The 16,480-nt window shown below is 29.9% G+C and overlaps 4 protein-coding genes across 5 annotated transcripts; 1 reads left to right on the top strand and 3 right to left on the bottom strand.

Annotated features, from left to right (window-relative positions):
- Positions 1-8: 8 nt before the first annotated feature.
- On the bottom strand, positions 9-2,238 carry LOC113401689 (transcription initiation factor TFIID subunit 12). The gene is made up of 3 exons (XM_026641703.2): positions 1,951-2,238; positions 800-992; positions 9-192 (listed from the first exon to the last, which is right to left on the bottom strand). Exons 1-3 carry the CDS (start codon positions 2,161-2,163, stop codon positions 65-67), a joined length of 534 nt encoding a protein of 177 aa, XP_026497488.1. The 5' UTR covers positions 2,164-2,238; the 3' UTR covers positions 9-64.
- A 1,138-nt stretch (positions 2,239-3,376) lies between these two features.
- LOC113401685 (nuclear RNA export factor 1-like) lies at positions 3,377-7,763 on the bottom strand. 2 transcript variants are annotated; one of them, XM_026641697.2, is made up of 10 exons: positions 7,562-7,763; positions 6,840-7,170; positions 6,638-6,755; positions 6,462-6,534; positions 6,246-6,386; positions 5,899-6,094; positions 5,601-5,785; positions 4,637-4,834; positions 4,236-4,351; positions 3,377-3,522 (listed from the first exon to the last, which is right to left on the bottom strand). In XM_026641697.2, exons 1-10 carry the CDS (start codon positions 7,694-7,696, stop codon positions 3,396-3,398), a joined length of 1,620 nt encoding a protein of 539 aa, XP_026497482.2. In that variant the 5' UTR covers positions 7,697-7,763; the 3' UTR covers positions 3,377-3,395. The 2 variants fall into 2 exon arrangements, with proteins under 2 accessions (XP_026497482.2, XP_064074124.1); XM_064218054.1 differs by lacking the exon at positions 4,637-4,834.
- Positions 7,764-8,335: 572 nt separating this feature from the next.
- LOC113401690 (peptidyl-prolyl cis-trans isomerase FKBP2) lies at positions 8,336-9,563 on the top strand. Its single transcript, XM_026641704.2, has 2 exons — positions 8,336-8,659; positions 9,269-9,563. Exons 1-2 carry the CDS (start codon positions 8,477-8,479, stop codon positions 9,524-9,526), a joined length of 441 nt encoding a protein of 146 aa, XP_026497489.1. The 5' UTR covers positions 8,336-8,476; the 3' UTR covers positions 9,527-9,563.
- A 3,344-nt stretch (positions 9,564-12,907) lies between these two features.
- Positions 12,908-15,548, bottom strand: LOC113401686 (uncharacterized). Its single transcript, XM_026641698.2, has 2 exons — positions 15,053-15,548; positions 12,908-14,535 (listed from the first exon to the last, which is right to left on the bottom strand). Exons 1-2 carry the CDS (start codon positions 15,398-15,400, stop codon positions 13,963-13,965), a joined length of 921 nt encoding a protein of 306 aa, XP_026497483.2. The 5' UTR covers positions 15,401-15,548; the 3' UTR covers positions 12,908-13,962.
- Between the last annotated feature and the right edge of the window lie 932 nt (positions 15,549-16,480).

Below are 16,480 nucleotides of genomic sequence, written 5' to 3'. Positions count from 1 at the left end.
ACTCATAATACATTGAGATATTCTTTATTGATATATATAACTTATCATTTAAAGGACAGTCTGATTAGTACTTTTTAATAGTTTTTCTGATTAGAGCCATTCTTTGCTTATGAGCTTCAGTGACTGCCGCGCGTTTGTATGGTCGCAGTTCGTCATTTCCAAAACCAGGAATCCACATGTTCCATTGTCGCTCTGTAATAATAACATAATAAAGAAATTATTGTTAAAAATATAGTATATATGTTAACCCTCTCGATGCAGTTAGCGTTATAATAAGTCCAACCTAAAACCGTTTACCAAACAGTAGATGCATTATTCTGTTGAATTAAAATTGCTGCCATATATGGGATACACAGAATAATGTTACAAGCTTCCAATTTTCTTTTAGTATAAGGATTTGTGAAAAATGTGAATGGCAAGATGTTTGTTTGTTCAATACCTAAAATTTTTGAAATTTGTGTGGTTATGAAGATATTTTATTCCAATATTTATTATAGTGCCATTATTTATCAAAGATAATTATTGATATTCTGCTTTAAATATATATACATGTAATGTTGTCTTTTTATGTATATAAACAGAATAATGCACTGCCTGGTGACAGTGTTTGATAAGATTTTATAATGCATTCTTGTCACAGAAGGAACATCTTTATTGGAACATAATATTTCTTTCATCGTACTTTGGAACTTGCCTCATAAAAAGTTCTCCATATGGAGAGCAACATAGAAAAATTGATCTTGCATAGAAAGAATATATCTTTTTTCTTACAACTTTATATAATTCAGCAAAAGCTTACCTAAATGTAATTGCACATCTCTTAGCTCCACATTCAGAACATGTCTGTGTTTTGCAAGTGAACAAGCTGCATTTAAGGTAGTATCGATGAAGTCATCGGCCAACTGAAGGAGCATCTCTTCAACTTCTTCATCTAATTGCACAGTGGGGTCCACCTCTCTTACTAGCTCCTGTAGTCGTGGTCTGCTGAGAAGCTGCCATTATATAAAAAACCAAATAAGATTATATAGAATATCTTTTTTTTTTTTTATGGCTTTGATTGGCGGACGAGCATATGGGCCACCTGATGATAAGTGGTCACCACCGCCCATAGACAAAGGCGCTGTAAGAAATATTAACCATTCCTTACATCACCTATGCGCCACCAACATTGGGAACTAAGATGTTATGTCCCTTGTGCCTGTGATTACACTGGCTCACTCACCCTTCTAACCAGAACACAACAATACAGAGTACTGTTATTTGGCGGTAGAATATCTGATGAGTGGGTGGTACCTACCCAGACGGGATTGCACAAAGCCCTACCACCAAGTAAATATATCCATAAATATAAAAAAAAACTATATATAAAGCATTTGTCAAAATCATCCCTGCTCAAGTTAAGAAATTAGGTGTGTACCTGTATGTTTGTTACAGTGAATTTCGACCTTGACCCCCTAAATCTAACCCAATCTCTCTTAGTTGACAGGTTGTTATTACTTTATTAAATCCAAAAGATTTTATGCTATTTTCTCTGTGAAACTATTATAAAAATAATTGAATTTTTAACCAACCATCACATTTAATCAAAAGCATTATATATTAGTAATTAGCAAATAATAAATCAATTTAAGCTTCTGAAGTTTTATCATTAAAACATTTATTATTTATTTATATATTAACCAAACCTATACAATTTCAAAACTTACAAATAATAAAGAAAATATTCTTAGAGATAATTGTTATATACTACTTTTGCATGAATAACAAAATCTAAGTTGATATTGTTTGTGTAATATTCATTTTTATTTATACAAATTCTAGTTCATTATAACAAAACAACAGGATACAAACAAAATATGTTAAACTTGAAATTACACTTAGTATAACATTATACCTGACGAAACTCAAATATTATTAGTTCTATAAGTGGGTAGAAATTTTAAAGTTTACCTGAGTTGTTTGATCGCCTCCACCTGTTTGATTTACTTTCCCGCTTACTTGCGCCTGTGTACCCATTGGACTATGCTGTGAAGGTGATCCTTGTATCGAAGTATTTTGTAGCTGTGGGCTCTGAAGCGGATTGTTGACAAATTGTATCCCTTGAGTGTTTATTGCTCCTATTGTTGGCATGTTAGATGCTTGACCCATGGAATTATTGGACATTTTATATATTTTTGTTTAACAACAATGTAATTATTAAGTTACTGGCACAATAATTAGCTCACTAATTATTTTAATTCCAACAATCGTTAGAAATTATTTTTCATTCATTTATTTAGTTCACAGAAAAATTATTACTATGTATTTTGAAGCTGACGAAATGTCACTCAGTCTCACGATATGATTAAAAAATTAAATTAAGTTTTGGCGTTTCCCAAAGCAGTGTTGCTACTAGTAAATATTAAAGACAAGTAAAAACATAAAAGTATACTAAAAAGAAACTCCTTAACATTGAATAATTTTATAATTTAACTTGGAATTACTAAGTCGCTCATCGCCTTGCGAGCAGAACGAACGATAAATGTGATCAAGGACAAAAAATAAGTAAATGCCGTCGTTTGATTACAAACACTACACTACTATATAGCTTTGTGGAATATGGTTTTCGTTTTTATTATACCCTAGATAATATCTTTACTTTTTAGAAGCATTGTTAATAATATGTAATGACTTCCATCTAAACCTCCACCAAGAACATTGCAAATTTAAGTTATTTGTATTACATAAAAAAATCATTATTAATAAAAAACAGTATGTCGTGGCTTTGCAAAAGCTCATCAGGAAAGAAACCATCAACTCCTCACATACTCTAATGCTACAAAACAATAATTAAATAAATGTATATTGGAATGGGATGCCATTATATGGTCACCCGCGATCCAGACAGTATACTGATTAATCAGCGAAGTACTAGGACTAACCCATATGCAAACCTATATTTATTTTTATTCACTAAATTCAAATGTTTTTGTCTTAAAGTAAATTATTTATTAAACAAAGATTTTGGTAATAATTAAGAGGCGCCATTTTCGCAATATACGTTTCCCAAAAAAGGGGTAATGACTAACTAATGATGATAATGTTATCTACTATTAAATAGTTAAGGTTTTTCTTCTTTCTTTTTTACTTTACTTTATACTTTTAGTGTACACCACACAGCGAAAATAAATAAAGACAACGTAGATAAAGCCTTAATAAAAGACGCGTACAATTTTGGCGACTTTATCGCTAGATAGCGATCTCTTCCAGGCAACCAAGTTTTTTGTTAAGTTGATAGGAAATAATAGTTCAGATTCACCGATTCACGTAAAACTTTTTTAAAACGTTTAATTTAACTAATAAGGAAAGTTTACCGAAAAATAAAACTCCTTTAAAATCCTCATATAAAGCTTTATTTAGTCAATTTCATCTACTAGCAGTTGTGTATTTTCAAATTTATCTGGATGAATTATGTCATTTTTGCAGTCTGTTGCAAATGCTTTTAGCGCTACTCGTAAATCCCAATCATGAGAAAGTAGACGGCTGTAAAAAATGATTTTTATTATTAATTCCATGCATACTGTATCATTTAGAAATAAAAACATTATAAACAAATAGTTTAGCATAAAGCATTATTGTATTCTCTACTTTTCTCGTGTGTTAATGGCGTATTATAAAAATACTTTAAAATAATTCGCATTTTTTTTTCGTTGCCGAATTAACTTATTATAACAAAATACCCTTTTGATTAATATATTCATTTATTTATACTAATTTAAACTAATTTAAAAATAAATGAACTCTTATTTTTCATCTTTATTTCCACCAAAACGTTAAGAGTAAGTTAAGACCTTCCAGTAAGTATCAATATCTTTGTCAGAAGGTCTCGCTCTTCCATAACAACTCATCAGACTATTTTTTATTTAATAATTTTTAATAAACTATTAGCTGTATATATTATGTATGTATGTTTGTATGACGTGTATTGTAGTTGCAGTTTAAGGTATCTCAAGTTTAAGGGGCTAGTCGCTATGTGAGAACTATAAAAAAGTAGCCTATGTCCTTGAGGTTAAAGGTTAACATATTACATCAAATTCGGCTAAGTGGTATGGCCTTGAAAGAGCAACACACATTTAGACAGACAGACGGACAGACGACAAACAGATAATTTTAAGCACTACGGAAGTCTTAATTCTCTTAAATATAAGTTGTATAAGATATCTAAAAATGCAGTCATGTTTTTGGAAATAACTTACGCTTCAGCTTCTACTCTTTTTAATTGCGTGTAATACATAAATGCTGTACAAATAACGTCTTTTTCCTCTTGTTCAGGATTAATGAGTGTCAATTGATTTAAATTCCTCACAGGATGCTGAAAGTGTAAAAGAGAAAATGTACTCAATTTTGCCATAAATACCAAATGAAATAATCTAAAAGGATATTTCTATTTGGGGCCAAAATGAACCATTTGATAGAACACGGGACTCTTAGCTGAAGATCAAAAGTCGCATCAAATTTCCCATCGCTGTTAAAAGGAAACATTTTGGAGACACCAGCAGCAGAGACAACAAATCGACTTTCATTCGCCTTTACTAAGCTGAACATATACAACCCGTTATTTCTTCTTCTTCTCTACTTTTGTCCATCAGAGTCTCACCTTAAAACTGTTTTTTACTATTTCCGGCGAAGCTAACGACACACTAAACATTTCATGAACAATGTTATAAAATGACATTGTATGTACAGAATGTACGTGAAATATAAACGTTCTTCTAAATTGCAAAATTCGCTCTGGCGATACTTTTGTGGATTCCTCTTTAAAAACACCATCTATAATTAATATTAAACAGTTATGCTGAAACAAAACATAAAATGTTTTATGAAAAATAATTTTGATCAATTAAATTTTTATTTTGCTTCAGTCTATATTATTTCTTAATATTTAAATTATGTAGGCAAACTACCAAATTGGATCACCTGATGGTAAGTCACCACTGCCAGTAGATTTTCTCACTGTAAGAAATATTTCTCATCGCAAATTGCAAGATTATTATATGCATCTTGTATATATTATATATAAACAGTCACCATAAATTAAATTTGTTTTTTTTTAAATAGGTTGTTGAGGGTATAATTTTCCCTCTCATGGTTAAGAATCACAAGGTAAGAAATATTAATCATTCCTCATATCGCATGCAAATGCACCCATATTAAATAACCCAACCTTGGGAACTAAGATGTTACGTCCCTTGTGCCTGTTAGACTTGTGCCAGTTACACTGACTCACTCGCCCTTCTAACCAGAATACACCAGTATTACCGTTTAGTGGAAGAATATCTGATAAGTTAGTGTACCTGCCCAGATGGACTTGCATAAAGACCTACCTCCAAGAAAATAAAAACACTTTATTTCATTCACTTATAGCTAATCTTAAATTCACTTTCTTCAGATAAATATTAGCTTTGGCTTTGGCCAGAAATTAATCGTCGGTCCGATACTATTTGGCAGTAGGATATGCAGTTCTTACACAAAAATCTACCACCATACAGTATGTATATTAGTTCTTACATGATAAAAAGTAAGTAAATAAATCAATTTATATATTCGTTTTCATCACATACATCATGTTGCAAGACATCAATGCTGAAACTTGTAATATCATGTGACGACTTAGGCAGTTGCGTTAAAACGGAGAGTATAGCTGCGCGTTTCGCATACCACCTTTTATTGTTTAAAATTGATTGCCTTTTTTCTGGATTTAACATATTTCTAGAATGCGCTGCGTACACCGCATTCTCTTCCGATTCTGGAAAAGATACTTTTTTTTAATTATAATTGTACACAATACTTTCTTAAACGTTTGACCTGTTTTAATCGCACTAACTCAGATTTGTTATTCTTTAATTATAAAGTACATACCTAAAAACGACGTAGAGAGCATCATTTGCGCCATTGAATCATAGAACAAGTCGATTTTCCGTCGACTCGAATCGTAATGTGAAAAGTAAAGTGATACAAATTTCTCAACTAACATCTTTGTCCTCTTATCTGGTACTGTGAGGTAGTTTTTGTAGAATGGCATCATTAGGCCATGGTTATTTAATTTTATACCATCCTAACAAAATAATATATTTTTAAAATGGTAATGCAGAGAACTTACTCTAAAACTTATTTTTACATAGAAACTGATTTTGTTGGGTGTGTGTTGTGCATCATTAAAAAATATAATTTGACATCATATGGGCTATTAATGTAAATAAACTTACAAGTTCTGTTAATCTTGGAAACTTTTGCACAATCTGTTTAATATATGTGATCGAGTCCAGACCTTCACACAATGGATTTCCCTCTACCCACAGCTTTTCTATTTTACTACTTATTCTTTGCAGTTCAGTTAATGATGGAATCTAAAAAGATGTAAACTAAAAATATTATTTCGTAAGATTATAAGACTATAATATAATTTCAAAATGTTGACATACATTATTATTGCTCAGATTGATTCCTATTAGTTGTCCTTTGATGAAAAAATTTAATATATTTAATGGCACTTGGCTGAAAATTGAAATACAATTGTGTTATAATATCATAATTAGTGTTTTCAATAAGATCTAAAATTATCAATAATAACTTACTTAATACAAAGTAATTTAGTTACCTTAAGTTATTGTTGCTTAAATTTAATATCCTCGTGTCTCTCCCCATCCTTATCATTAGTATTTTAAAGTGTGATAAAAGTGTTAAGTGATAAAAAAATACTTTCATTTCCACAAATTCTAAAAACAAAAAACACATTATTTCAAAATGCAAAAAATGTTATAAATTGTTTAATAAAATTCTAATACAATTAATATAAATACTTGGATCATTGCAGAAACATGATAGATTTAATTCAAACATTTCATTGAATCTTGAGCTTACAACACTGGTAACAATATTGTCAATAGTAATTCTCTGTTTAAAAAGATTGTGTGAGGTTTTATCATCGAAAAGTATGTCCATATTGTACATAGTCCTGGCATGGGGGAACATGAAGTCCAGTTTTATGATCTTTAAAACAAATGATAAGCTGCTGGTGTAAAATGTTGATACAATATTTTGTGTTTCAAATTGTACTGGGACAAATGTTACAACAAAATATTCACTTAATACTTCAAATAATTTCACTTCACTCTCTGTCCAACGATAGATCTGAAATATTTATAATAAATTCAAGATTAATTTATGGTTCATTTTCCTGTAATGATAAATATAAATATATCTTAAGCTTTAAATTTAATGTACTCTTATAAAAAGTCAATTCATAAGTGCTGGAATAAAATTCTATTTAAGAAAAGTATATTTTGATTTTATAGGGTGCAATCAAAATAATACTAAATCACAATATTGTAAGTGTTTTGTAAAGCAACTAAAACAAATTAAATAAATAAAAAAAATTATATTTATTTTTTTGGCAATAATTTAATAGCCTACTTAAATAATAACTTAGATAAGTCACTGAAATCTCATACAAGCAATTAGTTTAGAAGTAGGTGTTAAAAGTAGGCCTATAAAAATAAATAAATTATTAAAATTGTTTTACCATAATTTTATGATATGAATGTTCGGAGACTTCATTTTCTGTAATGAGGCAATTTTCAATGTATTCAACTAAGGTTTGCGTCGCTGATACTCGATTCAACAAATATTGGTTATAATAAGTTTCTAATTGGTTCATTGTGCTTAAATTACCTAGGAATAGCTTTGTATAATTGTTTAGTACTTCGTTTATAGTTTTTGTTTAATAACTGAAAGATAAAGTTATTGAAACTATTTAAGTGATCTATTTATAATAAATTATTAACTCAAGAATGATCTATAAAAAAACGTTAAAGTTATTGTATGTAGTGTACATACAATAATGAAGAAACACTTGTGTTCTAGTGCAAATGTATATATTATATTTAAAAATTAAACTAAACACAATATTTATTATTTATAATTTAAATGTCAAATTCCAACTAAATGTCCAAAGTTTTTAATCTGAGGTTAACAGGGCAAAGAAATAAACATACATTTTATGTACTATATTAATAATAATGTGATTAAATATTTGTATGTACTCCATTACAATTTTTAAATACATTAAAATACCCCGTCACAAACGTTATAAGAAATAATAGTTTTTCTATGTGCTTAAATTTGTCATAATAAAAGAATTGAATTTTCATACATTATGGCTATATTGGAGCTTTGGATTTCTTATTTATACTAAAAACTAAATGAACGTTCTTTTAGTTTACAGAAAAAAATGAAAGAAGTTACAAAATTACAAAATGAACTCGTTACGACTGCGGACTAATTGTTATATGACAAATGACAGTTTCACAGTTGTCAAGTTTTCATTAAAATCATTATCGGACTTTCGGTGTATAACATAAATGATTGATTAAACTGTACAGAAGTTTAAGTTCAAGTAATAATATTATTTTTGGATAAGCCACAAAAAGGAAATATAATGAAGACCACGTTACTTAATCTTTGTAAAATAGCTTTATTTGTATTAATTTTAATGACACTATTTGAACATGTAGTCGTCGCTTCTGATGCACCTAGGAAATTACAAATAGGTGTTAAGAAAAGACCTGCAGAATGCCCTATGAAGAGCAGAAAAGGCGATCTCCTGCATATGCATTACACAGTAAGAACTTATTTTGATATAATAACTAATAATAATTATTAAATATAAATAATAATAACTTATTTCATATAATATCAAAAATGTGTGTATCTAATTGACATGATTGCGCATTGATTATTATAGTATTTTAATCGAACTATATTTCACTCAACATGTATTGTGCTGATATTACTATGAATTATTATGTTTGTAATACACATACATTATTAATATAATTAATGCAATAATTGCTTAGATAGGAATACCATATTAAGACACTTAACCATGTAGACCATAATTACATTTTTATTCTTATAAATGTAAATTTGTACACATATTATTGTCCCATTGCTAACATAGGAACATTACAAGCTGTAATATATTAATTTGATAATAATACTCCTTTTTAGACAAAGGTTACAGTTTTTTCCAACACACTGCTCCATTTGTTTTATTGAGTGTATGTGGCAGAATTTCATTATATAATCTTAATGTAGATTTTCTCAGTGTTTTCTTTCACCACCAAAATAATCTATGATGTGAGAAGCTCTATATATTGTTTTCGCTCAAATACAGATAATATTGTGTTATATGTTTGATATCATAATTGATGTTTAATTTTGTTTTTAGGGTACATTAGATGATGGCACAGAATTTGATAGTTCCATTCCAAGAGGTAATCCCCTTACTTTCACTCTTGGTTCTGGCCAAGTTATTAAAGGTTGGGATCAAGGACTGATTGGTATGTGTGAAGGAGAACAAAGGAAGTTAGTCATTCCACCAGAATTGGCTTATGGAGAAGCTGGTGCTCCACCAAAAATACCAAAATCAGCAACATTAACATTCCATGTGGATCTCGTTAAAATTGAGAGAAAAGACGAATTGTAATTTTTAATCAATATAAAATATATATATTTTATTTTGACCTGGTTTGTTATTTTTTTTTTAATTGTAACAAGAAAAATCAAAACCCTAATTTAATTTACTTTATTTGTAAAATTAGTAAGATAATAGTTTTTACAATAAGATAACATAGTAACATAATCAGTTTTTTATCAAATTCATAATCATATCTATTTCGAAATTGATTGTCTATAAAGTTTTAAACAAGGATCTACTTATATAATTATAACTGGTAAACTAGAGATTTATTGACTTTATTAGTAAAACTAAACTTGTTTAGACATCAGTGATTTGTGAGATGTGGTTCAGTGAGCCTCCATTTCCAGTTGTCAATGTTGTTGTTGGAATAAAAGTTTCCCAGAATAGATGTAACAATGTTTTATATTTATTTTATTTTATATATTGTAGGGTGGTAGACTGTCAAATCAGCTAATTACTATGATAAATGGGTACCCCCATCCATAGACATAGTGTAAAAAATATTGATATTCCCTTACATTTTCATCCCTTGTAATTAAGCAGTGTTGCAGAACAATCGATGGTTTGTCTGTCTGCCGTTAATGGACTACAATCAGTCATGATAGTTTTCATATACTAATAGCAGAACACCAACAACTTAATAGCAGAAAAACCTCTTCCTTTTACAAGAAGACACACAATTTTTAAAATTCTATTATATTTTTCCTTAAATTGAAGAATTAAATATTAATTTATACAACATACAACAATATTATGTATATTCACAATAATAGAGATCTTTTTGAAAGAACCGGTGACAATCCTTGTATAGACAACGACGAAATGCCTATGCGCTATCGACTTAGGGGAACTAAGATGTTATGTCCTTTGTATTCACTTTCACTTTGAACTAGAACACAGCAATATGTATATAATGGCAGAAAAGTGATATCAATAACAAAATGGGCGGTAGCCGCCCGCATACACAATTTTTTACTATTACCATGTAAAGGTTAAGTTTAACTTGTGTCCGATTATAAAAAGTGATAAAACTGTACTTTTTACTATTCAGTAAAGCGAAAATTATCTCATTTTTGTTTTAAAATTTAATATACAATAAATGTTTATTAACACTAGATACTTGTTGACTTCCAGGCAGGAGACATCAAATATGTACATATATAATTGTATTTTAGGGGACTACATGAGCTACATGCAAGTTTTATAATGCAAAAAAGTATATGATCCAATGCAGTAAACCAAATGAAAAAAATGTATGATAATCTTGAGGATACGTGCTAGTTATTTGTTATTTTGAAAACATGGTGTAATTAATTTGGTACGATAGAAAAAAATCGCAAAGTTGCCTCTAAAAAAATCTTTTAACAAATAATAACTATACTTATATACATAAAATAATTCTGGTTTTTTGTCAGATTATTCTACAAGCAATATACTATTTTACCTCTGCGTCACTTTTTTAGTAAAATCAATAGATTTTTTTTAAATCAGATATTCTTATTTTCGAACAAAATGCGTACGCATGTGTGCGTAAACGCCGTGTACAGACATTGCCGGCCGAGGCCTGATGCTATACAGATGTGTCGATCTTTTCGCCGCATCATTACGTTAAGAGATATTTTTTTGTAATTTTAATTGTACATTCACGTTTCATGTTTTCTTATAATAAATATTATTCTTTCTTGTAAATAAATATATTAAGTTAAAATAGTGTAGTAGTAATTAGGCATTTGTTTTTTATTATATTATTTGTTATAAATTTTAATTGTGTAAATATGGGAAATAAATTGAAACGCATGAGGAAAACTAAAAAACGTTTATATAAATTAAGCGCCGAACATACATATGAACGATATTAAAAGGTAAGAGTATTTTATTAGTAAACATATGTTTTTTTTTATAAATTATGAATATTGAAAACATCTATTAGAAAAAATGTGCAATCAGTTCGCATAGAATCAGATTTTTCGAGCTGTTCTTCAAATATTATGATAGAGTATTTGGTGAAAGTAAGGATAAAATCAATTGAGAGTGACTACATTCGATCCCCATGAACTCGAAGCAATTTGATATTTTTCATTAAAAGTACTATGGGGCATATTTAGATAATAAAAATATAATTACTAACATATATTAATTTTTTACAGAATAAAGAAAGTAGAAAACAATAACACGGAAGCTATTTATATTGCGTAAGAGTTTAATTTTATGGATTTTGTTTATAATAGGAATTAAAGTTATGTATGAACTAATTTTAATAATAAAAAAAAAGTCGTAAAAATAAAAAATGTAATTGTTGTGAACCAGAGAACTAGAATATTTAGAAGTGTCATTTGTACGTAATTCAAAAATATTTTTATTTTGTAACGTCCGCCGTATTGGATTGAGTATGGCAGCAATTCATGAATCGTGCATTGTCATCGAGACTAAATATGTGTGCCAACTTTCAGCTCCATAGCTTCAGTGGAAGTGGGTGTAATATTGATTGCAAGATTCCAGGACATATGTACATACATTCATACATACAAGTGAAAGTAAATAAAGGATTTTAATAAAAAAATTAACACTAAATGTTTTATTTTTGTAGTACCAAATATAAATAAAAATATTTTAAGTTTAATTAAATCAGTTTCATTTTTTAATCATTTTTGAATAACAGTCAAAAGCAATACAAATAATTCTAATATCCTATCTATTTTTATGAGATTTATGATTAAACCTAGTTAACCAATGATTCAACCAAATCGACTTGACGACATTTTTTTCTAATAAATATTTAGATGTTTTTTTAAATGGAATATATATTTTTTCTTTGTGAACCGATATTAATAAAACGAACAAACACTACGATGGTATAATAATATAAATAAAAGAAAACAAAAGTTAAAACTAACTGTATTTTATTGTGTACAAAATATAAATAAAAATATTTAAGTTTAATTGAATCAGTTTTATTTTATAATCATTTGTTAACTAACATCGAAAGAATAAAAACAATTCTGTTGTTCTATCTATTTTTTATGAGATTTATGAATTATCTGACTTCGCTCGGTTTGCCGCCATCTATTAGGGCGCATTTTCATTGGTCGATAAGGCCCGCATTCGGGGTGCGGGAGATTTCTGTAACGCATGCCATAGGGCCCGCAAAGTGTTTATCGTTTTCACTGGTCGTCAGAGCCCGCATACGGGGTGCGGGTGATTTCTATAACGCATGCGATAAGGCCCGCATGCGGGGAGCCATTTTCACTGGTCGTTAGAGCCCGCATTTGAAGAGCGAGAGAATTAGGTACCTACAGTTTGGCAGTGGGTTTTGAGATAAGCAGACGTACTCGCCATGGATCAACAATTATTGCTTTGTGGAGCAATTTTGACTGTTTGCGGTGTATTAAAAAAGAAATTAATAACTTCTTTGAAGAAAAAGAAAAAGAGATTTTGGATGCGAAATTTACTTAAAAGTAGAAAGATGCACGGTGCTTCTAATACGTTGTGTGCGAACTTGAATCCGGCATTGGAATGTGATGTAGAAGATCATGATAATTTTTTCAGAATACCTAAAAACTTATTTGACGATTTATTGAGAAAGGTAGAAAAAAGAATTGAAAAAAAAGACACATTATTTCGTGAGGCTCTTCCTGCACGATTAAAACTTGAGGTCACCTTACGTTATTTAGCTACTGGAGATTCTTACAAAAGTTTATATTACTTATTTCGTGTGTCCCCTTCTATTATGAGCAGTTTTATACCAGAAGTGTGTGACGCTCTCTATGATGCACTGGCAGATTATATAAAGGTAAGTACATATAAATATAAAAATAGTAAATAATATTAAGATTATAAAGTAAATGTTTATTTAAATTTTGCAATATTCTTACAAATTTGTACGTTTCGAAGTTTTAATTACGTTACGTACGTACGTACGTTAAGAAGTTTTAATTGAACAGAATACACTTCCGGTCACCTAAAGCGTACCGCCCTTTTTTATGGACACCAATTTATTGAACTATATTGAAATGCCGTTTTCGGAGTGTTATGGGCAGACACAACAGATTAGGTTACAAAATATTGTTTTCAAATGTACGTTCTTAGAAATAGTTTTATTTGAAAGAAAGAAAGAAATTTTCTTCTCTTCTTTCGAAAAATCTTTCTTTCTTTCAAATAGTTTTATTTTTTTTTTTTTCATTTTTTCATTTGATAACCAAAAATGTATCGTTTTTCTCCGATGTACGGATATTGTGTACAACCATCTCTAAATATTGACTAACAAAATATTTCTTTATTGTTATTAGTTTCAAATTTCAATGTCTGGTGGATTACAAAGTGGTTCGATTTTGGTGTCCGCGAGTGTAGTAATCATTTAATCAATATCAAATAATTAAATGAAATAAAAATGCCTCACCAGGCAAATAGATGTTGCATAATTATAAATAATATATAAAATTGCTTCATATGTTTGTGAAACTGATGTTGTTGAAATCGTCTTCATAGTTAGATAAATTAGACACAGATGCGGAACTTAAATATCCTGGATTTTCTGGATCACAGGTATTGGACGTCGAGGTACCATAGGACAACAACGAAGATTTGGTTTGCTGTCTCAATGCTTTTAATTGAATTTCCGATAAAGCCTTTTGAATATCTGTTTTTGCAATAATTGAAAAGTCGCGTGGCAATGTACGTAAAGTCGAGGCTATATATCTCCCAAAAATGTCGAATTCATCTTCTTTATTTTGTAGTAACGATGTTGTATTTTTAGTAACATTCTCGGCAATTTTATTTATTTTGTCAATGGCTTCATGTACCTCGTACTGTCTTTTATTTGATTTGCCCCTTTTCTTCGTTGCTAGTTTTGATGGCACAGTGAATGTAGATGAAGACGTTTCGGTTAGTTCTTGAACTCGATTTTCAATAATTTCATCCGCAGCATTTGAGTTTTCTTCTCTATCATTCTCTTCTAATACCGTATTATTATTTTCGAAGTCAACAGTATCAGTAGCTATTTCCGAATTTTCATCGATCTGTAAATAAAAAATATTCATGATTATATGTTCTTTTTTCAGGTCCCAAACACAGAACAAAAATGGATGGATATAATAAAAACTGGATTTCAGTTAAAGTGGAATTTTCCTGGATGTATTGGGGCAATTGATGGTAAACATATAAACTTGCGAGCTCCAGCCTGTAGTGGATCTGAGTTCTATAATTATAAAAAAACTTTTAGCATTGTTTTACTAGCTTGTGTCGATGATGATTATTCATTCACTTATATTGATATTGGAGCAAAGGGCAGATATTCTGACGGCGGAGTTTTTAGTAATTGTTCTTTAAAACGAGCAATTGATGACGGTAGTCTGAATATTCCAGCAGAAAGTGTTATTGTTGCGGATGCTGCATTACCTATTTCAGATTCTAAATAATAAAATATAAAAAAAATAGTGATATTTTATATAATATTATATTTCTTAAAAATATATATTAAATAACCTACTTAATTAGGATTGTCTTTGGTAACATAAATAAAGTTTGTATACTTACATTTGAAAATGTCTTCTCTTTATTTTTTAATGCTCTTAAAAATCCATCGGCAATTGAAAACCATGACACCTTCGGTTTATAAACAGAATCTCGGTCGCTTTCGGATCGAGTGCTCTTTTCAATTTTTTTTAATTCTTGATAGTACGATGACCTTAAATTTTTAATTTTTTTTGGTATATCTTTGTCTGAGATGCCACTAATGTTTAACTTTTCCGCAATTTGTTTGTACGCGCTTTGTCTTGCGTCATGATTTTTATACAAAGCACTCGTTACGTTCCACAAACATTCGTAGTCTCGATAGATCTCTACGAGTTTTAGCATTTGTGAATCCGAAAACCGTTCAGCCATTTTGCTCCCACGCTGCGTAAATAAACAGCGTTAATAATATAAATAATGCGCGTAGTATTGATGACGTCTAATGAATGACTGAACGGAGGCGAGTCACCGCATGCTTTGTATCGACCGAGTTATCGACTGTCTAGTTTCATTGGTCGTTATCCCGAATGCTGATATCACCCGCACACGTTTAATCGACCGAGTTATCGACTAGTGGATTTCATTGGTTGTTAGCTCGCATGCGGGTACTCCCCGCAATCGGGCTAACTACCGACTTATCGACCAATGAAAATGCGCCTTTAGAATATTTGGGCGTAACCTCGTCACCTCGCTTAACCATTAGTTCACGGACTTGCCGTTTTTGTCGATTTTGTAAGTGTGTGCGTGCGATTCTCAAGGGCACTTAGCTCTTGTAGTCCTCTTAACTAACATTACTGTATTTTTTGATGTTGAAAAAGAGTAACTACTGAGTTTCTTGCCGGTTATTCTCGGTAGAATCTACATTCCGAACCGGTGTTAGCTTTACTTTAAATAGTTTATTAAATGACGATTCAAAAGTGCTTGTAAAAGCCTACTTGAATAAAGTATATTTTGATTTTAATTCTGATATATTAGTTGGGATGATATATTAAAGTTCAGCAAATGAAGCATTTGCAATCATGTTGCATGACATCGAAACAAACGAAATAGAAAATTTCATCTTTGACAAGGAATTGTTTGAGTAATTTTCTTCTTGCTGTAATTCCCTTATGTTTAGTTTTGGACTTCAGGAATTTGTATTTGTTTAAGATTGTTTTTATATATTTAATAAATAATATTTACTTGTGTATACGTTTCTATGTTATCTCTAAAACATGTCTTGTCCAGTAAAACGTATTTGTTAAGAGTAAGTCATTTAATCTTGTGAATCATACGAGTGGTTTCAATTTATTAGTAATTACATTTTTCTGGTGAACAGTGATAGGTCTTTTATAATGAGTTTTTTTCATATATTCGATGCATTCTCCTATTCATACACTAAAATCCCGCCCGCCACTTTCTTAACTATAACTATGCTAATGCTTCTGAACTTAAGTTAGAAAAAAATGTAAA

The sequence above is a fragment of the Vanessa tameamea genome, chromosome 20 (genome assembly GCF_037043105.1).
Source record: "Vanessa tameamea isolate UH-Manoa-2023 chromosome 20, ilVanTame1 primary haplotype, whole genome shotgun sequence".
Classification (NCBI taxonomy): domain Eukaryota; kingdom Metazoa; phylum Arthropoda; class Insecta; order Lepidoptera; family Nymphalidae; genus Vanessa; species Vanessa tameamea.
Note: the sequence above shows the minus strand (reverse complement) of the source record. Positions and strands in the feature narration are given on the sequence as shown.

Bases quoted from the DNA above. Each gene is read 5' to 3' on its own strand.
- LOC113401686 (XM_026641698.2), bottom strand. From the start codon at position 15,400: ATGGCTGAACGGTTTTCGGATTCACAAATGCTAAAACTCGTAGAGATC. The intron at 14,536-15,052 runs GTAAGTATACAA...TTTTATTTACAG, and splicing joins AAGAGAAGACATTTTCAAAT to ATCGATGAAAATTCGGAAAT.
- LOC113401689 (XM_026641703.2), bottom strand. From the start codon at position 2,163: ATGTCCAATAATTCCATGGGTCAAGCATCTAACATGCCAACAATAGGA. The intron at 993-1,950 runs GTAAACTTTAAA...ATATAATGGCAG, and splicing joins GAGGCGATCAAACAACTCAG to CTTCTCAGCAGACCACGACT. The intron at 193-799 runs GTAAGCTTTTGC...TTATTATTACAG, and splicing joins AGATGTGCAATTACATTTAG to AGCGACAATGGAACATGTGG.
- LOC113401690 (XM_026641704.2), top strand. From the start codon at position 8,477: ATGAAGACCACGTTACTTAATCTTTGTAAAATAGCTTTATTTGTATTA. The intron at 8,660-9,268 runs GTAAGAACTTAT...TTTTGTTTTTAG, and splicing joins TCCTGCATATGCATTACACA to GGTACATTAGATGATGGCAC.
- LOC113401685 (XM_026641697.2), bottom strand. From the start codon at position 7,696: ATGAACCAATTAGAAACTTATTATAACCAATATTTGTTGAATCGAGTA. The intron at 6,535-6,637 runs GTAACTAAATTA...TTCAATTTTCAG, and splicing joins TTAAGCAACAATAACTTAAG to CCAAGTGCCATTAAATATAT. The intron at 5,786-5,898 runs GTATGTACTTTA...TATCTTTTCCAG, and splicing joins GCTCTCTACGTCGTTTTTAG to AATCGGAAGAGAATGCGGTG.